Source organism: Notolepis coatsorum, assembly GCF_963971535.1.
Source record: "Notolepis coatsorum genome assembly, chromosome: 9".
Classification (NCBI taxonomy): domain Eukaryota; kingdom Metazoa; phylum Chordata; class Actinopteri; order Aulopiformes; family Paralepididae; genus Notolepis; species Notolepis coatsorum.
Window position 1 is genome coordinate 108,933,400 of NC_140173.1, and position 25,089 is coordinate 108,958,488.

At 44.5% G+C, this 25,089-nt stretch overlaps 2 protein-coding genes across 2 annotated transcripts in view; one reads left to right on the forward strand and one right to left on the reverse strand.

Annotated features, from left to right (window-relative positions):
- Positions 1 to 3,866, reverse strand: part of slc1a4 (solute carrier family 1 member 4) — a gene marked incomplete at both ends in the record, with an annotated part of 57,317 nt that extends 53,451 nt beyond the window's left edge. Inside the window, one exon of the mRNA XM_084321492.1 lies at positions 3,352 to 3,866. Coding sequence (XP_084177618.1) covers positions 3,352 to 3,866 — 515 coding nt within the window. The remainder of the gene's footprint in view (positions 1 to 3,351) is intronic.
- Positions 3,867 to 16,998: 13,132 nt separating this feature from the next.
- The window catches only part of sertad2b (SERTA domain containing 2b), a 119,337-nt gene continuing 111,246 nt past the window's right edge, over positions 16,999 to 25,089 (forward strand). The window contains exon 1 of the mRNA XM_084320997.1: positions 16,999 to 17,122. The gene's annotated coding sequence lies outside the window, so the exon portion shown is untranslated. The remainder of the gene's footprint in view (positions 17,123 to 25,089) is intronic.

A 25,089-nucleotide genomic window follows, 5' to 3' on the forward strand; every position in this document is an offset into this window, starting at 1 on the left:
CCTGTTGTTATACTAATTTAAAGTGGCCTTTCCTCTTGGCCATAAGTGTGCGTGTGTGCGGCATGAGTGTGTGCCCGCTCGTGTTAAAGTGTTAAAGTGGCTGCTAGTGTGTGAGCGTGCACAGCGTGTGTGTCGTGTGTGTGCTTGTGTGTGGATAGTTCAGTGTTCTGTGGCACTCAATGTTCATTGTTCAAGGCTCTGATGGCCTGGGGGAAGAAGCTGAGCCTAAGCCTCTCCGTCCTAGTAGCTGGGGTTCGCAGGCGTCTGCCTGACCTCAGCAGCTGGAACAGGCTGTTATTGGGGTGGTGGGGGTCTTTCATTATTCTGCAGGCTCTGGATTTGCACCTCTTGTTGTATAGAACCTGCAGGGGAGGTAGCGCAATACCCGTGGTACGCTCGGCTGAGCGCACCACTCTCTGTAGGGCCTTCTTGTCCTGTGCCGTGCTGTTTCCATACCAGGCAGTGATGTTTCCGGTCAAGATGCTCTCTACAGCTCCTGAGTAGAAGGACTGGAGTATCTTCCCCGATACTCTGAACTTCCTTAACTGTCTCAGGTGGTAGAGGCGCTGCTTCGCTTTCTTTACTACTGTGTCTATGTGTGTTGACCATGTCAGATCCTCTGAGATGTGGACCCCCAGGTACTTAAAGCTGCTCACCCTGTCCACGGTAGCCCCGTTAATCATCAGACTATAATAAGTCTTTAAAGTTCAGAATTTTGCATGAAAACAACTTTCTTCAGTCAATATGAATTTTCCTTCAGTAGCAAAGATTATACATGATTGATAGATTGGAGCTTTGCGGCATTCAGCACATCATTGTAATTCTATTCTGTCCGTTAAAGAGAAAAACAGTGCAAGGTGATCACCATGCATCTCATTTTAATGGAATAACAGCTTCTAAGAACTGAGATCTAGATTGTAAAAGGTTATTGTTGAAAATGAGTCTAAACTTGAAATGTAATATTCACTCTCTCTCCAATTTAGTTGATTTGACAAAAGAAAAATCCAAAGCAAAAAGATTAGTTGAAAATATAAGCCGAGACAATTTATGATTTAAATCGAGACAATTTATGATTTTAAGTTGAGACAACTTGTGATTTAAGTTGAGACAATTTAGGATTTAAGTTGAGACAACTTATTATTTAAATTGAGACAAAAGGCGATGCACTCAATGGTGCTTTGGTATATCAACAGACAAGGCCGACACATGAGAGACCGAGAGCTCCCAACGTTTACATGATCTCCCACCACTGCAGGTGAATAGAAACTAAAAACCCGTATCTGTTCCCGTGGCCTGTCCCACAGTGTTGGCATTCCCAATACTCATAGCTTCTCAACCTTATGAACCCTGTCTGCCCACAGAGCTGGTAAAAACAAACAGTCCCCATGCAGCTCTCTTCTGACCACTCGTATCACATGACGAGGGTGAGGGTTTGGATTTCCCCGGGACATTAGAGCTGTGAGCAGCCATGGTTTTCCCAAGGCCTGTAAGCCCCCTTACTGTGTGAACTAATGTCTTTTTTTCTTTCGTTTTTTTTAAACTGTGTGATTACGTAACCACTTCATTTAGCCAATTAAGCTGTCAAAGCTGGAGATCATGCATAATCCTTTCAATCAATTAGACGATGAAACAGAAGAGTGATAGGAATTTGTCAACCGATGAGATGCTGCTTAACAAGAGGCTTGTCTGAATTAAATTCTGCAAAGCTACATAGGAATACTGTCACGTCACATGTTTCAAAGACTGCCTCATTTGATATTTTCTTTATCCTGTGCTATGTAGCTATTTCATTGTGTGCTCCATCGCTACAAAAAGGTCCAGTAACAACTTGTACTAATGACCGTAGCACAGAGCTGGTTAATGACGAGCACAGTGCATTTGAGGGCCAGAGATGGGCTGCCCAGAAGTCTGATCAAACACCAGTAGTCCTTGTGATACAGGATGAGTCCTTTCCTTACAATTGCAAAGTGTCCAGGCATCACAGCTCCACATGCCTACTAGGATATCCCTCCCTCCACCACCTCCTCAAAACATGACTCCTCTTTCAACAGCTGACGACCTTCCCTCGGGCTGGTTATCACAAAGCAGAATGTGGACACTAAGCTCTTTCTCTAGTCATGTAGAGTAAATACCATTAAAATGGCACTTCACCAAAAAACCATGCTGATTTATTTTGCACGTAATCTCACGCATATCCCAAAACAGTTTTGTACACATTCATTTGGTTATTGAGAGTAAAATTTGAATATGGCCACCAATGATGTCATCGGTGACATTGAATCCATGTTAATTACAGCTCAATGAAATGGTAAGGTAGCAGTCAGTCCCTATAAGACAATGTATTGCTATTTTTTATGGTGCTAACACAAGACAAGGGTCAATGTCTCTGACGTCACGGGTGGCTGTCTAATTTACTCTTAATAACTGTCCAAATAAATGAATGTGTGCAAAAGTGTTTAGAGTTTTGGGATGTGTGTGAGATTGTGTGCAAAATAAATCAGCATGTGAAGTATCCCTTTAAAGGGGAACTATTTTACTATTTCTTTCACTATTTGGGCACTTTTACACAATTCCTGTGAGTTTATGGAACACCTCTGTAATGTTTTTTATTTTTTTTAATTCATTGTTTTGTATTTCTAATCAAGTCCTCAAAAACAGCATTTTTCTACCTCAAGATCTTAAGCCGTTTTGAGCCTTAAGAGTGGAGTGTGTGTGAGTATCATGCAGCTGAGTCTCTCTGACATCACAAATCAGCACATTTTCAGATGACTCAGTTCAGTGAGGGTGAATATTGTGAGAGGAGAATTGGAAGAATGCGCCAATATGAGAATTAGAGACATAGATCATATTAATATAAGTCCACATAGCTAGGAAACAATGCTAAACACTGAAAAAGGCCATTTATAAGATAGTCCCCCTTTAACATGCAGGATGGTGCAGTTCCAGAACGCCCACCTCCTCAACAGCCTAGCAGGCTGTGTATATTAGCGCATGCTAAAATAGTTATCTACCCTGCATTTCTTTATTTTACCAAGGCTAGAATATAGCATAATTATGCGAATACAATTATTTAAACATAGTTTTTTTAATACAACATGAACGATTTGTCTACCATTATGAATAGACTAGAGGCGAGCCATCCTATGTGTACAAGACCATCCTGACAGTGTCGGACATGCGCCGAGGCGCTCATGTGTGTAACATAACCTATATATTCCTATTGCGCCTGAGGAGCAGAGTTGCCATGCTTTTTTCCACTGCCACTTAGACCTCACCCATGTATGTTTCACATATTCAATACACATTTGTTTTCAGTTGCTAGAATATCAAAAATATGAGTTGTGCAATTACCTCGCGAGATCTAAAAACGAGTCGGTGGTCTCTTTGTTTTTGGTGACCCTCTCCAAGCCCAGACTGTTGGTGTTCAGAGCCCCCGCGCCCACGCCGGGCTGGATGATGAACGCCAGAGCCACTCCGATCCCCGAGGCGATGAGAGTGGTCACCAGAAAGTAGGAGACTGCGATGCCCCCCAGTTTGCCCAGGGAGCGGGTGTCCAAACTGGCGGCGCCAGAGACGAGGCTGCACACCACCAGGGGCAGGATGATCATCTTCAGCATCCTCAGGAGCATCTCGCCGGGGAAGGCGAAGTATGTCATCTGCGCCCGAGTCAGGTTCATATTCCGGACCGTCATGCCGAGCCCCACGCCTACCAAGACCCCCGACACCGTCATGATCACTAGAAGATTTCTGTTCAAAAATGCCATCAACTTATCTTTGAAGCTTTTCTTTTCTTTTTTCTCTGAACTTTGGACAGTGGATGCCGAGTTGGCCATTAGGTGCCCGTTTATTTCTTCGCCTTTGTCCATCTTTGCCTTGAATTGTATTAGAGATTGGAGTAACGTGGTAGAATTGTCCAAGAAGGTCTGACTGTCAGCCGGCGTGGATGCGCGCACACTAACATGTGTAGGTTGGTAGAGTAGAGCGACTCGGAGAGGGCTTCACGAGTGGCGTGCGTCTCCGCCAATGGGTAAGAGTGGCTGGACAAATAGCAGGAAGGCGGGACATGCGCACTTTCTCTCATAGTTTATTATCAAGAGCAAATGATGCAACAGTGAGAGACGTTGCCACGGTCTGCGGCGGCGGCACATAATAATCCTCCTCGATTACTAATGCATTCAAGATGTTAAAAATGGCATACAAATAATATAGTCTATCTATCGACACCTAATTACGCATGTGTTGACAAGTGAGCCCTTTGGGTTATTATCCCAAAAAAGCGTGTAACAATACATTCTAAAAAATCTTGGAACACAATTATCATTCATAATGAACATGTGGCCTAAGTATTGAATGCAGGTATTGATTGTATGACGTGGAAATGATTTTGGATGAACAACTTGGCTCATATACAGTTACTTGTAATTTGTAGGATATATTAAATATCTAAAATGTTCTCTTATGGGGTCTTTACAAACAGAATGCAATATGCCTAGACGTTACCTTCACCTTCATACTCCTCTCATAATCCCTGCTTGTTTATTTGATGGGGCCAGTCACCGAAATACTTTGTTCCCAAAATAACTGGTGCAGCTGCCCAAGTGGGACGCACGACGCTCACTTCGCTCTATGAGCTATGCAGCAATCCATTCAACACTGACCCTGAGCCTTTTAGGGGTCGAGGGTGTGCTGCCCGTAACCCAACGCTTTTGTTGGGAACTTGTTCAATTTAATTCATTCATGATTAATTTATTCACTCACTCAAACCACATGGTAAAAATCACATGGTAGATGGACACTAAATAACTCAAGTTAGTGTGAACCAGGAAATTATTACATTATATTATTATTATTAGCCTATTATTAGTATAGTATTGTTGTTGTTGTTGTTGTTGTTGTTGTTATTATTATTATTATTATTATTATTATTATTATTATTATTATTATTATTATTATTATTATTATTATTATTATTATTATTATTATTATTATTATTATTATTATTATTATTATTATTATTATTATTATTATTATTATTATTATTATTATTATTATTATTATTATTATTATTGTTGTCATTGTTATTGTGGTTCTTATTCTGTGTTGATCTATATGTCTTGGACAAAACCGCAGCCTGGTTGCGATTAATATTTCTATGTAACAAGTGTTTTTATTTGTTCACACATTTAACTAGAGCCATAATATTATGATGCTATGCTCTTACAGCCAGCCCAACGTGCAATCAGAACAGGACCAACTGTCAGGACCATGGCCAGCGCTCAGTTCCTAGATGGCGTTATAGAATGTTTAGATACTAATCAAAGGCCTAAAACAATTGAAGGCATGCTCATAATCTCGTGATCTCGTGAAATCGGACGTGGTTTTATAAAGTAGAATAGTTAACTACCTTTTAGAAACTCTGTCTCTTAAACAGTAGGCCTACTGTATATTTGTATATCTTGTATGTCATAAATGTCTGGATGTAACAGTACTGTTTAGTTTATCTGTATGTCGTGTATGTCATAAATGTTACGATGAATTGAAAATGGGGGACCCTGATGTAAACAAGACGAAAGTCTTTCTCTGGTCTGCATCCCCTTAACAATTGTGTGTATTGACTATTGAGCCGTACTGTGCATTCTGCAATCTGTTGATAAAGTTTTCAATCAATCAATCAATCAATCAATCAATCAATCAATCAATCAATCAATCAATCAATCAATGACCTTTCTTTGATTTAACTGTTCTGTTTTTGGAGCGCCTATAACGCAGATATAGGACTTAATTGCACGTTTAACAAAGCACCTCTAGATGGCGATATTATAAAGCTATTCCGCGAGTTATTTTGTTCCTCAGAGGGGTTTCAACTAATAATAAAGCATCTGCTTTACATCGAAAGCGATGCAGAATAGTAGACTCGGAAACGTGAAGATCTGATTGATTGATTGATTGATTGAACATTTTATTAACAGATTGCAGAATGGGTCTACAATACAGTACAGCTTAATACACACAATTGTTAAAGGGATGCAGTCAGACCAGAGAAAGACTTTCGTCTTGAGAAAGACTACTGATGGTTCGAAGAGCCCCCCTCCAATTATTTTTAGAAAAGACGCCCCTTGGATAAGTTGGGTACCTTTTCTTTTTTATAATGTATTATTATTATTATTATTATTATTATTATTATTATTATTATTATTATTATTATTATTATTATTATTATTATTATTATTATGATTATTATGATTATTATGATTATGATTATGATTATGATGATTATGATTATTATTATTATTATTATATACCGTATATATTTTTTTTGTACATTCAATTAACATTCTTAAAATGTTGTCTATGTGACATAATCTGCTTGTTGAATATGCCATACTTAAAAAAAAAATTGCTATGCAACACCAAACAAAACATAATCATAAGGTAAACAAAATGTGACATACCATATTGAATCTCTTTACAAAAAAGTGTGATTGTGATTATTCTAGTGTGCAGAGGGGACTGTCTCACAGCAGGCCTGGCTGGACAATGTAGGCTGGGACCGGAGGACCTGCAAATTGACCCCCATTTGATAAGATCTAGTCTCAGGGACCCCAATCCGAGAAATAACAGCGAGCCCTATGGCCATTCTTATACATTCTCATTGTGCTTCACACACACACACACACACACACACACACACACACACACACACACACACACACACACACACACACACACACACACACACACACACACACACACACACACACACACACACACACACACACACACACACACACTCACACACAGCCATGTTTTCATGTGTTGTGCAAGGGACATTCCCTAACTCCTTACCCTGACTTTAACAATAACAACTAAACGTCTAACCCTAACCCTTATCCTAACCTTAATCCTAACCGTAAACTTAACCTTAACCTTAACTCTGACAATAACCCCTAACCTTAAAATAAACACACACGTTGCATTCAAGTCAGTAACACCTAGTTATGCATTAAACAGTCTCTGATATTTGGCAGAATTGTGTGATATAGACTGACTGACACCTGTATACAGCCAGGAGTGGCACGCAGGTTCCTTATAGGCTGCAGGGCTGGTGCGGGCACCAAGCCAGAACCACCACACACCTACTGTAAGCCCTCCCCTCCCTAGCGTGCATGCGAAACAAACAAATACACCCACTTGCACGTGACCAAGCCACTCCCATGCGTCTCCCTATATGATGCCGGAAATGGTCACACTCCACCTTCCCAGATCGATTTCCATAAGCGGAAGACCATCCAAGGGACCTCAGGGCGTTAAGAGCGAGACGCTCAGCCAGTATTCATATAACTAGGGTATGAAATAACCTTTCGTTATATATCATACTTGGCTATCGTGTCTCGCTCTGCCAATGAGATATGGGGCAGAGTGGACGCGTGGCCCGACAAGTGTACCCCCTGAGGGCCCGTAAGCCCCAGCCAGGGAGGAGGGGAGTCCCGTCCACCCGCCTGTCCTAACGAAGGGGGGGGGGGGGGGGGGAGGCAGTTAACTCCACCAAAGTGTGAAAAAGGGGGAACCAGGCACCCCTGAACGCACAGCACAAGCGGGACCACGTGTGACACAGCACCCCGTGGCCCACACCCACACACCCCTACTAGCCCACCAAAAGATCCCAGACCTCAGAACCGCCTGGGAGACAGAACCCCCAGTCATGTCCACGAGGTAAAACTTAACGAAATGACCCGGGGAGGACCAGGAGGCCGCAGCACAGATGTCATCCACCGAGGCCCCCCCTAACAGGGCAGCAGAGGCCGCCACTCCACGAGTGGAGTGCGCCCTGACGCCGCCGGGGGGGACCTGTCCAGCCAACGTGTAGCAAAGGGCAATGCCCTTTGGACAGCGCCTTACCCAGCGCCTTACCCACGCATCGGGCCACCATAACAAACAAACAGTTGATCGGAAGACCTGAGATCCTGTGTCCGACTGAGGTAAACCCCCAGTGAATGCTCGCCTCCAACTCACTAGCATGAGGAGGCGGATGAAACGCCTGAACCACAATATCCCTGGAGCGAAAAGAGCTCCGGATATTCATTGGCACGAAGACTGGATTAGGCCTCAGAGTCGCACCGCTATCGGCCCGAATAGACAGGCACTCAGGCCGCACTGAGAGAGCACACAGCTCACCCACTCGCTTAGCGGAGGTGATGGCCAAAAGGAACGCGGTCTTAAAGGACAGCCGATCCAATGGCGCTTGCTCAAGAGGCTCAAACGGGGCCTCCGACAACCGGCCCAGGACCAGTTGGAGGTCCCAACTCGGAGAGAGAGAACGTTCCACAGGCTTGAGACGCCGAGCACCAAGCAGGAAACGTTTTATGAGAGGGTGGCTGAACAATGTTCTGCCCCCACTCTCGACCATACGCCACTTCCCAGCGTAAGCCGCGGTAGTGGACGGAGCGCGCGCGTACCGGATGGCGTTACCCACAGAAGAGCCAAGACGCATCCCCACCAGATTCACTCTTTCAGCAGCCAAGCCTAGAGGCTGCCCCAGAACAGGAGGCAGAACAGAGTTCTGCGTGCCTGAGAGAGGGCCCGCGGTGACCACGGAACAGGCCACGGCGGGGCCACCAAGAGCTGAATCAGGGCCGGGAACCACACAGCTGAGCCCCGGCTCGGCGCGACCAGGATCAAAGTCCCGCGCTCCTGACGTACCCGCTCCAACAGCCGAGCTATCAGGTGTATGGGGGGGAATGCGTACAGAATCCCGGGCGGCCACGGAATCGGTCCCAGACCTGTCTGACTATGTCTGGACGTAGTCCCCACTCGCCAGGGTGACGACCGCCCCGCGACATCACATCTGCACCCACATTCTCCCTGCCGGTGATGTGGAGAGCCCTCAGGCTGCGCAGATTGAGAATGCCCATAGCCAGAGCTCGACCGCCACCTGGTGCAGACGGGGGGAGCGTACTCCTCCCTGTCTGTCCATATACAACGCTGACGACGTGTTGTCCGTCCTGATCAAAACATGCTTGCCCACCACAAGGTGGCCGAGCCGTTTGGGACCAGAAGGACTGCATTCAATTCCAACACATTGAAATGTAGTGCAGACCGGGAAGCATGGTCTTGCCAGCTGCCCCCTACTGCGTTGGCCCAACACGTCCCCCCCCATCCCGTGAGGGAGGCGTCGGTGAAGACCGTGACGTGTGACAGCTTGCTGCCCATGGGGACCCCGCTGGTGAGGGCCGCAGGCCCTCCCCAGAGGCGAGGTCCCCCAGTACTGACATAGGAACCTTCAGCCGCTTCTACTTGTCTCTCACCGGCCTATTTCCATACTGGAAAACCACCTCTGTATCCTCCTCATGAAGAGGAGGCCAAGAGGGACCACAGAGTGAGCAGATGCCATCATACCGAGCAGGCGCATCACGGACAGCGCCGTAACCGTCCTAGGACGGAACCTCCCGAGCGCGCCGAGAACACCCACTCGCCGCCGCTCTGAGAGGGCTGCCCATATAGACCTTGAGCTTAGAATAAGCCCAAGTACTCCACCCGTTGACTGGGAAGAGGAGTACTCTACTTCCAGTCTACAGCAAAACCCAGGCTGGTGAGGAATCCCACCACCTGCCTGGTATGAGACCTGGCGATCTTCTCTGACCGGCCGAGGACCAGAACGTCGTCCAGGGTAGAATAAAATCCGTATCCCCCGACGACGCAGAGACCTCAGCGCAGTCTCCACGCACTTGGTGAAGATGTGAGGAGCCAGAGAGTAGCCGAACGGCAGCCTCTGGTACCCGTATGCTAAGCCCTGCAAAGGAAGCGTAGGTATGTCCTAGGATGGAAGATCGGGATGCGAATACGCATCCTACAGGTCTATGGAGGTGAACCAATCCCCCACCTGACAGCGCTTAACAGGTGGATGACGGTCAACATTCTGAACCTTCCATGGGACAGGTCCAGTGTGGGTCTGACACCCCCCCCCCGATTTCTCGGGCACCAGAGAATATCGGGAGGAAACGCCGCTCACCGCGTCCTCCCATGGGACCACGACGATGGCCTGCTTCGCCGCCAGAGAACGAATCTCCTCGGCCAGGGCTGTCACTGCCGCGGACTCTGATAATAGAGTCTGTACCAAACCCAAAAATGGAGGGCGGGGGTGTGTAAACTGTAACACAAGCGCCGCCCTCAGCGTTCTCTCCATCCACACCGACATATGGCTACCACTGCAGCCATACGTGGTAAAATATAGTGTGGATCTCTACACACCGTAGCCCTGTAGTGATATTACTACCACCCAAATTACGTGTGCCTGCTGACCACCGCGGGAGAAGTCCAGACGGGGGAGGCACTAACGTAATACCCGGCATGGCGAGGGCAGGGCTGGGGAAACCCACGCTGCGACCTCCTGGGCCTAGAGTTCCCCCTCTGACAACCTTTTTTAGATACAGGGAACCCTGCTCCGTCGACAGATACAACACCAGGCTCACCAAACAAAGACGCAGAACGTGTGGTGTGGGAGCCGCTTGACAGCACAGCATTCTCACAGGCAGACCCAGGCCTAGCTAGCAACTGGGTGTCAGCCCCTGTCCCCATGAGAAGCGAAACGCGGGGCCGCTTGTGCTTCACTGGAAGCATGCGGCCCGCAGCCAAAGGGAACAAATCAGAGCCCTGTGTCCCGTAGCGTAGCGGGGGGGAGTAACCAGAGAGCGTGCTAGACACAGCTAGACGGCGACGTTTTTTTAGGGTGTGCTCATCTAATGTAGCCGATCCCTCGGGCCGCCGAGGCTGTCGGCCTTGTGATCACCTGTTTTCTTTGTGTCCAGGGTATCTGAGGCAGGGGAAACATGGCCGCTGGCCGGGGGCCTCGCCGCAGCCGCTGGTGAGGCCGTGCTCTCACCTCTGGCTGCGCGGTGTGGGGCAGCGTGGAGCCCATGTCAAATACTGCCCGCGCCTCCGTGGACAGACCAAGGTCCACCCGCAAAGAGGGGAGCCCTGAGGAGGAGACAAATTGAGCAATGTTGCCAGTCGCTGCTAAATTCTGTAACCGCGGCGGTATAGGCTTCATCAGCCCACCAGCCACCTGCCGGGCCGACTCGCCTCATGGTGTTGGCCGGGCGGGACACCATTCCACCATGTCAGGGCAAAGGACTGATGCCACCTGCTTCACTAAGCACGGAACACCAGTGGTGGCTGCAGACCAAAGTCTACTACTAGTGAAGCACTGCCTCACTAGTAGGCATGCAACAACCTCCACTGCGGTGTGCACCCCCCCCTCCCCCCCTAGTCCCATCCCCTGACGGCTGCCTAGTGTGAGGGATCACTCCCACCCACCCACCCCTTCAGCCCTGTAACATAACAACCCCAATCCACCCCCCCTCCTCCCGTACATGGCGCTGACTAAGCCGGCTGCCAGTCTGTTTGCGGTGGTGAATACGCATATGTCTGTCTCAAGGTGTTTTTATGCTCTGTACCTAAACTGTAATAATTGTGGAATATTACTGTAATGAGCTGTATGTGTATGATCCAAGCCGCATAACAGAAGAAAGCATTCCATGTGAAGGTATTCTGTATTTTTGCATGTCAAATAATAAAGAAACTTGAACTTGAACTTGAAGGGATAAAATTAATGAATGAAAACTCTATTAACATATTGCAGAATGGGCTGGGATGCAGACCAGAGAAAACGTTAGTCCTGTCCACATCAGGGACCCCCATTTTCAATTCATAGATTCACAAAAAGCACACCTGCCCTGAGCCTCAGCCCATCCACCCATGTAAAGGGTGAATAAGCCCCCGTTAAACCCCCAACATTAGACACCGATTGACCGTCAGCATGAATGGTTAAGAGGAGGGAAGACAGTAAAGACAGTGTGGTAACATTGACTGTGTATTTCATAATCAATATGTCTGTAAATAGAAAATATATGCAAAAAGCCTGGTGTGCCGTTTGGAACAAACTAAGTATCAGTTTTCAGTGTTGCTGAGCGGAGTGTGACATTCTGGGAGAGCCTTCAGGCAACCCCCACTTGGACAACTGGTTAACTGTGTGACTGAGGACTGTATGTTAATGTGGTCACCGCAGGCCACACCTCACTGATTACAGGCAGAGAACAGTTAGTCTGATCACAGATCTGACCTGCCTGTGAAAATGGCTCAAGGTTCATGGAAATTGTCAAACAAGATCATATTAATTAAACTGACTTATTAGATAAGACTGGAACTAATTCAAACAATATTATATTAAAAGGAACCTGACTTATTAGAGAAAAGGCTATTTGAATGTCATTTAGAATGTCAACAGGATATGAAGGGAATAGAGTGTCATTTCACTCTTGTTGTAAACCATGTATAGAAAATAAGTCTCAATTACAAAGGTTTAGTCTGGTAAAATACACGTATCAAGTTATTCGTAATCACTGTTTGGTATCAAAATGTAAGCAAATAATGCTGAATGTATATGTAACTCATTACATTAAATCTAAAGGTTTTAGTGTTAAAACTGTTAACTCATGAAGAAACCACAGCCCAAAAGGAGGGGGCCACAGACACCAACCCCCATTGTGCAAAGACCAGACCGCCCCAACAGAGGAAACTCCATATATAGAATCAAGACAACCGGATTGGACCACCTTAATATATGGACGTACTATTATTGGTTGGATACTAGAGTATAAATGAGAACGCATTGTTAAAGAGGGCAGGCCAGACAGATACCCCCCCCACCCGAAGGGGTTCTGGCCTCCGCCACTCCACAGACTGTACTGGTTTGCCATGACGTAAGTAAACTGTATGGAATCACTGTTTTGTTGTGATATAGTAAATGTATCTTAGACCAGGTTTAACTATGTGATGGCAAAAGTATAGTCTATTTCATTGATGTTAACATGACTATTATATGTACAGAACTTGTTTGATGTGTAGACCTCAACAATCTTGTATACAGCATGTTTTAATATGAAATCCCTGTATGTAAACAACCTTTTATTCACCTTTGAGCCCTTCGGCAATAAATCAGTTGATTTGAACTCTAGTTCTGTTGTCGGACTGCACGTTTTATTCTCTACTGGCTATTTTGGAGTCAGATGAGGACCACCACTCTCATTCTCCTTCTCCCTCCAGTTAGCAACCTCAATGCACTGTGAATAATCCTTAGAAATGTACATAGAATATACGACAACAGCCCTCGGCGGGGCACATGGGAACGGCGCCCCAACATTGTAGCATTAGCATTAGCTGCGCACGCTAGGATACTTGAAAAACATCCAAAAGAGAGTCATGTTTTCCCAAATATCCCGCCCCCCGCGCCAATACATCACTCGGTCGTCTCACGAGACAACGAGCAGTATTACCCATGCTAGTATCAATGCCTGATAGCGCAGGCCCTACCTGTGCACGACTTAGCTCGACTGCTAACCGTCGCGCGACGTCCCTCTGTCCGCTGTCACGAGACGAGGAAAACCCAGGACAGGACCGCTGCGCTGTTAGGATGTGCCGAGAAGGTTCCGGGGGCTGGTGAACTTCTGACGAATACCCAACATTGTGTAATTTCTCCCTACGTTTCATAACAACTAGTTCACGGAGTGCACTGCTACTTCCGCGTTGGAAACTAAATGAGGAAGGTGGAGTGTGACCATTTCCGGCGTCATATAGGGAGACGCATGGGAGTGGCTTGGTCACATGCAAGTGGGTGCATTTGTTTGTTTCGCGTGCACGCTAGGTGCGTGGAGATAAGAGGATATCTCATTGACAGAGCGAGACGCGATAGCCAAGTATGATATATAACTGTCTCAGATTCCGATTCCGATGCCTTTATTGTCACGTCATTCAGTACCTTACAGCAAATAAAGAGTGAAATTAAATGTGTTGTGGTTCCTCAACCATAGCAGCATCCAAAAATATAAATACAATAAAAGTAATTGTCTATACTGTAGGAGGGCAGATAACAGTGAAGAGAGTGAAACCTATACAGAATAGTCATTCTTGTACATGCTCTCATTGGGTTAACTTGTAGTCAACTAAATCTTTTTTTAAATGTAAAGAATTTTCTGGGGACCCGCTGGTCCCCAGAATCCACGTTGAGAACCATGTGATCTAAACTTCACATTTAGCACTTCACCAGTTCAAATTCTGGCAAGCATTCAACAATACATTAAAAAATCTGTACAGACATGCATCACATATCCCGTAAATACCTGTAATATTTTATCATTTCCAAAGTAAATGGTCTCCCCATGACCACTAAATGGACTCAAATCTAATTTGATATCATGTCTTGGACAGTAATGATCTTGCTAATCTTTTAATAGCAGCCAACTCATTTCAGTAGCAGGAGGTATACCAAAGGCACTATGATGAGTTTGAGTGCTGAGCAATGATGCGACTATGGATTGATTGACCCACAAACTCTCCCTCCCTGCAGTGAATTCTCTAACGGCCACTGAGGTGGGTAGGCTATTAGTTATCATAAAAACATTTTTAAACGAGGGCAAGTATACACACAGAAACATCACAATTGCTAAGGGGTTCTCTCTCTCTCTCTCTCTCTCTCTCTCTCTCTCTCTCTCTCTCTCTCTCTCTCTCTCTCTCTCTCTCTCTCTCTCTCTCTCTCTCTCTCTCTCTCTCTCTCTCTCTCTCTCTCTCTGATTTCTAGCTTTGTGAGAGAGTGGTGCATGTTCACAAACAATGACTAAACTGTCCCGGAGCACAAGAAGAACATAATGTGAATTCTTAAAATGGGAGGCAGGCATTCAACCTTTAAGTTACTTTCATTAGACATCTGCAACTTTTTTCTTTTAAATTAAATAATTTTGAGTTTGACTGATTGCAGTAAAGAATAACACGAACAGGGTTAAACACAGTATAGCCTATAAAGAGAGAGAGAGTTACCTATTTGTCTCAACCACCACAGCACCCCAGTGTCTATACCGCAGCTGAATCATCTCTTTATCCTGTTGTAAAGTCATGCCTCTCTCCTACGCTTTCCACATGAAGTCAGTGGCCTATTTATTGTCCTACTAATAAAATTAACAGGTTTAGTTTAAGAATTACTTACCACATTTGTATACTGTTTTAGGTGGCTTTAGGCCATACCGAATACCTAAATAGATTTCCCAATATTTAAGGAGCCTGTTTGATATTGTATTACTGTAAATTGTATTTCGTATTTTAATCCTTCAGTCCTGCAAACACCAGTTAATGTTGGATGCACTGCTTTTCTTGGTTTCAAAACATTATGCTACAAATGGTATAGGCTAAAGTTGGTAGGCCTTACACCATTTACATTGCCTAGATGTTTGCTGTCATGAAAGTACAATTTATTATGGTTAAGTTGTTATCTTAAGACCATAAAATCACCATCCACAAATAATAATGAAGAGAACATTATCGAGAATGCGGTTGGTCATAGGGTAATGAAGGCTGGGAATTTAGAAAATGATATATGTGCGCTGCACAGCATTAGGCTATACTATATTGTGTGTGTGTTGTCGCTGCAGCCCCCTGGTGACAATCTGGTGATTATGGGGTAGGCTCAGGTTAAATAATGCCAATCACATCCTGATCCTGCAGCAAAGCATAATTTATTTTTTGTAAACATCTGCATTCCGAATTTCCGCCCGCCAATCGCTTTGTAGCGAACACCACAAGCGCTATTTTTTGTCAAATTTCTAAAAGCAAAATGGATATACAGTCTTTTTCAAGGCAACATATACAAAAGGTAATTCAGAACCATACGCGGACTGCGTCTATTCGAAAGGCAACCGGTTCATGCTTCCGCGTTCGCGTTTTGCGCTCTGATTGGCCACTGACCTACGCTAGTTTTGCCTTCATTTGAACAATTAATTTGCACTATATGAAATTAGTGGGGCTCGCTGTAGTAGCCTAGTGGGCAGGCACGTGCACACATAGAGCCCAAGGGGTGCTTTAGCACCTGCCCTTTTGAGCCCCATAAAAAACTGACTGCCCTTCTAACTGAAAAATGTCAGGATAGAATCAAAATATTAGGTAAAGAGAGAGAGATGCCCCATATTCCATTGCAGTTTGCACGGCCTCCTCAGCGTGCCTCTCTGCGGGCCTATATATTTTATGCGTGGGTGGTGATGATGATGATAGAAACCGCTGTGGCGCATACAGTTGAATGCTGGTATTACACTCACTGAGGGACATGAAGAAGTCAAGTCCGATGGGATTTGGGAATCTCAAATACAAATCGGGATTGGAATAAAAAATGCATTTAAATATTAAACAATACAGAATATACAGCACTTCTTGGGTCTGTAGGGTAAGCACTTATTCCCTCCCCCCTGAACATTTATGGAGATGTATGGGCCTTTTAAGTCAGTGATAAAAGTTTCATTCAAGGATAAGTGAGCTCCTGCACTGATTATTATAGTTCAATAACCGAAAAGGGCCCTTAAAAATCGGGCTTGGCACTACGTGCGCTCAAACACACACAGGGATAGTGCCCTTTTCAGCCTTTGAGCACCTGCCCCTCTAAAGTCCTGTGCACGTCCCTGCTAGTGGGTGTGTGTATTGTATGAAATCAGAACCTGGACAGCACCGTTTGAGCATGCGCAAGCAAAAAAGAAAGGAAAATTTTTGCTCCCATAGTCTCTCCCCTAATGTCCAGCTCACCCGCCGCCTATGCTGTTGGTGATCATTTTTCCTTTTTAACCAGAGTAAAAAAAAAAAAAAAAAAAAATGTGAAACCGAACCCAGTGCCCCTTCACTTGCCATATATGGTCAATTGGAAATATTTCCGACGAAGCGTCCCTTTAAATCGCACGCGGAGAGTTCTGTCTGTGTGGCGTCTGTTGCCTGCGCGCTTCCTCACGACACGATTGGCCGCCGACGCGACGTGGGAGGGACACGAGCCGTGACTCGGGCTTGAGTCACGGCACGACCTGCCCATCAAACGGAATGTCTTTCGCCTTTCAGCTGTCTGTCGGTGGTGTCGCTTGGCCCGGATTGGGCTCAGACAGTGGCCGATCATATTTAGGTATCAGAGGTAACAGAAAGGTGGACTGGCATTCTAGGAGTTGGGCTAATCAGCCCATACGCCCATTCTTTTTAAATATTTGACAAACAGCTTTTTTCCTTTTTAGTTACTTTATCACCGTACTGGACGGTTCCACCATAGAGGGTGAGTAGGCTACCTTTAATTAACTATATACAACTCTTCTGATGTATTGAATTGCGTGTTTATGTGTTTGTTGGCGCCCTTCATTTGGCAATAGGCTATTATTAAACTATAAGCTAGAGAAAAAATATGTAAACTCTCTCTAGTCAATGTCTATGGACTATGGGCTTGGGTGTTCCTTGTTTGAAATTGAACCTAAAACACCTTTAAGTTGTCTATGTAAGAATATCGGCTTGTTGGGTTGTTTGTCTTGAAACGGGGAAATGTTCTTGCTACTTCAGAGAGAGCTTTTTTATTTATTTATTTAATTTAAAAATGTTTTAGAGCGGAGCACACCGTTGCTGTATGTTGGTCAGAATGTTCTCTCTTTTCGCCCGGGGAAAGCAAGGCGCATTTGCCGCGTTGCTGCTGCCTGCTGCTGCCTAGATTATATAACCATGGTGTTCGTTCTCTATAAACCCACAGAGACCATCACTGTGTGACAGACATTTCCTTGTGCAGTTAGCATGCTTGTATTATATAGGAGGAGCAAATCGTTCCCATACCATACGTGCACCTGAGCACGCACGCACGCGCACATGCGCGCGAACACACACACACACACACACACACACACACACACACACACACACACACACACACACACACACACACACACACACACACACTCTCTCTCCCTGTCCAACACAAGTTAAAACATCTTGTCTCTGAAAAGCCATGGTCACTCAGTGCATCAGTCAGTCAGTCAACCAGCCAGTCTTCTTGTGGCCTGGATGAATCGGCTGCCATCAAATGGCCATGGTGGCCAGGGTTTATTGTCAACGGGGGATTACACACAGCCAACAGCGCTTCTAATTTAGCAGGTAATCCAGATTAAGGTGGTGTGTTACATACTGTGTGTTCCCATCCTACGGCTCAGACGCTGTGGCTGGCCAGATAGCCCATTCATCAGCCATTCATCTGTCACTATACTGACCTTCTCTTGTCCACTGGTTCTCAACCTTTTTGTGTCAAGGACCCCCGAATTGTTACACATAAGGAAGTGGACCCCCATTTTATTAGATGATGTCCCCTGGAATGAATAAATGAATGAATGAATGAATGAATGAATGAATGAATGAATGAATGAATGAATGAAAACTTTATTTAACAGATTGCAGAATGGGTACAATACAGTACGGCTCAATACACACAATTGTTAAGGGGATGCAGACCAGAGAAAGACGTTTGTCTTGTTTACATCAGGGTCCCCCATTTTCAATTGAACACACTCAATTTAAGGACCCCTGTGGGTCCCTGGACCCCATCTGAGAACCAATGCTCTTGTCAAATCAAGCCTAATTTCAAGTCAAGTCAATGTGACTTTTCAAGTAAATATAATTTTGCACCTAAATGACCAATTGTCTATAGTTCTTAGTGTTGTCCTGTCGTTCCTCTGTTTGCAATAGAGGCCTCTCACAGAATGTTCACTGAAGACCCATTTGTCCTCAAAGTAAATGTAATAAATTGGTGTTTTATTACCAGACCTTACAGAAAGGTCACAGTGGAACAGTAATATGACTTTTCAAACATGCGTGTATAGTGTGAATGGCTGACCCTGTGTCAGAGTTACCCTGCCTGAAGCCTGGCTGGGGGGGTTCCCAGGTTAGACTCCAGGGCCCTCATTCATCAACGTGGACGTAGAATATGTTCTATTTCCACACGTAAGCACGGAATGTAGAACTAGTGTACGCACAGGGAAGTCGGGATTCATCACACGGTGCGTACGCAGGCTCTACGCTCCTCCGTAGAACTTTGTTCTACCGTCAATGCTCGTGCATGATTATCCATATATGGTCATGAAAGTGAGGAAACACCCCCCATGGGATGTGAAATAATGGACTGACCCGAGCGGTACTCTGAGAAACTCCACAGAGAATTCACTGCTGTCGAACCAAGAAGACACTATCGCGTATTATGGGATAAATAAAAGGCGGATTTGTAAACGGTGATGTCAGATATCAACGGCTCCCTAAGACCATTGCTGCAATTCTGCCTGGACAGCTCAAAATACTAATAAAGACCGTTCGTTGACCACTGTTTGGCGTTGGTTGTGTGTCATTATAACCGTGCTGTAATATGAATGCCTTTGTGTTCGATTGGCTATATGATTTTTAGAGGCATCTATTTTGTTGTCGGCTAATAAAGACCGCGCTGGAATATGACTGCCTTTTCCCGTGTTGTTTGATTAATACCCAGGGATTAAAGTTCTCCTCAATTTGATTCCAAATCGCGATGGATCTCCCGTCAATTTTCTACCTGCTGCATATGATTTCTAGAGGCATACTACAATCCATTTTGATGTCAGTATTGGGTAGCCTACATAAACAATAATACGAGAGCTATACAAGAACAATGAATCTTACTGCCATGTATGATGTAGCCTATACGCCATGTGTAGCCTGCCTATATGTGATCAATACAAACATGAACTTGAATTCCATCATGTCTGTGTGCGGGTCACTGCGGGAACTCACAAGGCTGTTGTCACAATGTAAATAAGAACGTGCACTGAAAAGTTACAGTATGTAGTTGGTTGATCATTTGTATGACAGTCAGTAAACCCTTGCAAAAAGTATCCGTTTTATTTAATGAATTGAAAACATTCAGCATCGCCTTCCTCCCGGCATGCAGCAACAACATGTATCAGGCAAATGCGCATCGCAACATTGACTTAGTGGAATCCCTTTCTATTCACATAACTGCATTTGTGATGGAGCTTTGACAGCTACAGTAACAGTCTATTGCTCGATCCATCTCCAATATCACGATGGACCGTGCCGGTGGCAAAGACCCGAGGGTGGAGAGGATCTTGAATGAATTCCATCATCATATTTATATGTTGTGTGTCTGTCCACTATGTCTGTTACTTTGTTATTCCCCCCCCCTATCTATGTAAAGCGACCTTGGGTCTCTTGAAAGGCGCTATATAAAATGAAGCTATTATTATTATTGTTATTATTATCACATCTGAGCGGGAGCTCACAAATAGACTGTTAGTCTCAGTGAAGTTTCAACGGAGGTCATCTATTCTAACCAACAAATTGAAGTAGAAAGCATTTCGTGACCAATCTTATTTGGAAACATGAAACACAAAATAAGTCGCTTTTTATTTGAAACAATATTTAATCGCGTTTGGAGGTTGGTGTTTTGCGTCTGCCCCCCCGTGCCAAACAAGCAGGCCAACCTCTTGTTCGCGTGTGAGCCCGTTATAATTACACTACTGTCGCTATTTTATAATGAACTATAATGAATTACGGGTCATACAGAAGTTGAACACTAATGCACGGAAGCTTATTTCCGCCTTGAAACTAATGCAGAACTGAGGAGCGCTTATGCCGTAGTAACAATGTTCTACCACTGGGCGTCAGCTAAGTGTGCTCCGAGCTGTGCGTACACATAAGCACGAAGTCAAGTTCAAGTTGAAATTGATGAATCCCACTCTTTGCTTAGAAATGGTCGTACGCACAGGTTAAGCACATATCTGTGCGTAAGTCAGGTTGATGAATGAGGGCCCAGGTGAGTTACAGTGGTGCTGTGACTTGTGTGACCATATCTCCCTTGGCCTGAAGCCTAGTAAGCCTATATCCCTTCCTGAAGCATAGTAAGTCTAATAACTCACTTGGCCTGACGTCTAGTAAGCATAATATCTCCCTTGGCCTGGGGCCTAATAAGTCTAATATATCCCTTCCTGAAGCCTATAAGCCAAATATCTCCCTTGTCCTGAAGCCTAGTAAGCCTAACATCTCCCTTGGCCTGAAGTCTATATGGCTGCAAATTCAAAATTTGATAGTCGATTAATCTATTGATTGTTAAAATGAATACTTGAATATTTTAATCTGATAAAAATAAATGTATAGCTAAATTTTATGCAAAAAACAAAAGGTTATTCCTTGTCTTGTACAATGCTCTTTCAAGCAACTTAAAAATGGATGGCTATAAAACAAAAAGCAACTGTAAATGTATTATACACCAAGAGTGCAAAAAAAACCTGTTTAAGTCTTTGGTTAACTAAGTCAAGATGATTTATTGTCATGTGCACAGTTAAACAGACAGTTTGAAAAAACGTATTTTGCTAGTCCGCCCTACACAACATCACACAGATCAGACAATCACACAATAGAATGAACAACTTAAATAAGCGAATGCTATAAATGCAAAAAATAAGGAGATCTTAAAAAGAAAGCGTTAACAAGCTTTGCTATACATCAAATGGCTTCAACAACCGGCCATGGAGGTGCAGAATAACATCATAGACCCAACTAATCCATATTAAAAGTATTGCCAACTATTTTTATAAACTCTTAGTTGTCGATTAGTTGCAGCCCTAATATCTCCCTTGGCTGACCAGTTCACACCGGCACCTCAGGGTCATCATATGCATATTCACTTAATATGATGATTGGGTGCTAGCTTTTGCTGGGTGTGGAACTGCTGGACGCGTACAGTCCTTTCCATCTAGAACATCACCTGTGGACCTCTCTATCTGACGTCCAGGATGGAGAATCTCACAGGGAAGAGAGAGAGAGAGAGAGAGAGAGAGAGAGAGAGAGAGAGAGAGAGAGAGAGAGAGAGAGAGAGAGAGAGAGAGAGAGAGAGAGAGAGAGAGAGAGAGAGAGAGAGAGAGAGAGAGAGAGAGAGAGAGAGATGAGAGAGAGAGAGAGAGAGAGAGAGAGAGAGAGAGAGAGAGAGAGAGAGAGAGAGGGCTCATATTTTCATATGCAAGTACATTTTGTGCCAAACCTCTGGCAACATTCCGGCAAACAGTTGCAAGCAAACCTGTGGGAAACCGTGTGTTACCTGTGGTTTATATCGTTAGCTGCAAAGTTTGCCACAAAAGTATTTGTTTGCCTCAAACTTGCGGCAAATTCGTTTTTTATATACTTTCTGGCAAACCTCTGGTGACATTCCGACAAACTGTAAATAATACACTGTCGCCAGAAAGTGCAATATGCAATGCTGGACAATGTGGGACAGACCTCCACGAGCAGTATTTGGAATGGCGATCAGATAATTGGATTATTTTTTTGCATTACCTCAGACAGTGCTTCTCAAACTTTTTCTGTCAGGCCCCCTTTTGGCGGACCAAAATATTTTGGGCCCCCCCTCGCCCCAACAAAATAGTCATGAAATGGGCCATGTTAAATTGATTGAAATAACACCAATATTGTGACCTTTCAAATTGACAACACCTTCCCTCGCGAGAGCCACCTTGCCTCGCTGTGAAACAGCACTGCAGAATGGTCAGCTCCCATCTCCTCACACAGCGCCCCTCCTTTTCCCTGCCATGGCCTGCGCACCGTCAGAGCAAAAGCCCACACAGTTCTCCATTTCAGTCCATGTTCTGTCAGGTAATTGTCAATAATTTGAAGAGCTCATCAGCTGTCGCTCTGTTTTTGACATATTTGCAAAACAGCAGATCTTCACTCAGTGACTGGGAATTTACAAAGCGAACATAGGAAATAAGCAAACAGTCTTTATTGCTGTCAGTCTTTGACAAGGCAACACGCATGTCATCCTCAAGGCTCAACTTGGCCCTATATTTTGTTTTCAGAGCTGTCATGGATGAAAAGCCAGCTTCACACAGATATGTGCTGAATGGTATCTGTATCAACACCTTAACTGCTGCATCATGAGATACTTGGTACTCAGCACCACACTCTGAAACTAGCTCTCCAGGTGGTATCAGATGAGATTTCAATGAGTTCTTCCAAGAGTTTGGATGGAGATGTGTCAGGAAGCTTTGTCTCAATGTTGTCTGTAATTTTTTTTTTTATCCAGAGTAACTTGGTGATCCTTTTCTGTGTTTTATTAAATAATGATTTTCAGATTTTGAGAAATGGTCAAACTTATCCAAATATGGTATTTTCATGGAGAACAGTGCAGCTGCAACAGATAGCACTTTAGTGATAATTTTCTGTAATCCAAATTTTTTTATTTTATTTTTAAATCTCAAGGGCCCCCCCCTGTCATGCCTCTGCGCCCCCCCCCTGGGGATTACTAAGGGCGCTTTCACATATAGTTTTGGTGGACTCGTGCGGTTCGGGGAGGGAAGTTGCAACATTGTTGCATTCTTCATTTGGTTCGTCTGCATTCACATTGCAATTTGTCAAGCGCACCAAACTTTCTGAACAATGTCACGCGGTCGAAATTAAGGGCGCTCGTCTATTGGACACAATAGAGTGGAAATGTGTGTGTGTGACTGTGACTGCGAGCCCTAACGTGTGTGCGCGCGGATTTGACCGAATGTCCCACGTCCCGCATATTGAGAGGATGTCCCTCTTTTCGAAGCAAAAAAAACATGGGTCTAAAAGCCCCTCCCTACAGTAAACATAGCAACCCGCCTCTTGTCCACACACATTGCTCTGCTCGTGACGCTACCTCATATCGCAGATCTGATTGGTTAGGTAGTCATTTAGCGCTCTGCTCATGAGAGGTGACTCACTTCCTATATTTGGAACCGAGACCTACGTTTTCAGGCGGACCAGAGTTTGCGTGTTTGGTCCGCACCAGAGTTCGACTGAGCATTCACACCACCCCAAAAAAGCGGACTATCCGAGAAAACGAACTCTGGTCCGATAGTCCGGACCAAATAGCTCTGGTGTGAAAGCACCCTAAGAATCATCAAAACTATACTCATATTCAAAACGGTATAAAACGGAAATGTTAGGATGAAAAAGCCATCTGTTTTGTGCATGTTGACTGGAAGCAACTCACTGACAATCGACGGGTGTAAAAGACCCATAGCTATAATATAAGATAAATTTTAAGCACTCGCAAATTTTGCAGTCTCCCCATTGATTAAAGCGATGGTGTTCTAGCGCCCCCCTGGCTCCCTGACCCCTGGCGCTGATTGAGTTAAGGGCCAAAAAACGTATATATACGCCTTTGGATCGTTTTTCCTTTTTTCGATTTTAATATTCTATTCAATGTCACGGACCTGTATGTTGCCGTTAACTCATTCCCACCAGATGGACATCAGATGGACCAGACGGCGATCAAACAATTGGAATATTTTTTTTGGAATACCCCTGACCACAGGTAAGGACTATCTGACGTCAATTTCAGCTTGATCCAACAATGTTTTCATACCGATCCAGCTGATCGGCGTGTGTTGTGGTAATAACGAATGCCGTTAGTGTTGTGGTAATAACGAATGCCGTTACTGGCAATCAAAGCATCAGAAACTAAACGACCCCCCCCCTTTCATGAATTCATGATGAAACATAATACCTATTATATACATTTGATTTGGAAATGGTAGCGTGTCCAGGGACGAAACACCAACGCTTTTAGTAGAATTCACGTTGCGCCCCTATATCCAGCCTCCCAGGAATTAGCCCGGATCATTCCGAAATTATTTATATTCACCACGGCATAACGCGCAAACGTATTCATGAAAACATTTATTCTTTTTTGCATCTTGGACAGAAGATAGTTACTGTCAAATGACCATAGTATTGTATCCATAGCTATAATATAGAATATAGATATAGCTCTACAAACAATGTGACGCACTCCTATCTTTAACAGCGTGGCCTAGCTAGAACAGGATGAGGAATAGCCTCTGCCCTGAATGAGTTAACAATTTGCAAGATTGTGAGAGACGTGTCTTTAATCAGCCTAATGTTATCAAGAATAGAGTGGGATTGATAAATAGTCTAAATATTCTCTATGATTCCTGCTACTATATACTTTACCCTATACACTCCAGATACAGTGTTTTAAAATCTGGGTTCTATACTGGACTCCCAAAAGATGAGGGTTGCCCCCTCTTAGTCAAGTTGTTTTGGTTAAGACTTTGTTAGTCGATTAGTCCATATTTGAATGCTTTTTCTATGCTGGACAAGTTTGTTTCCTGAAAAAATGATAAAGTACATATCTGACAGGCACTCCATTTAAAGAGGTCTTTCTGCATGATTGCATTTAAT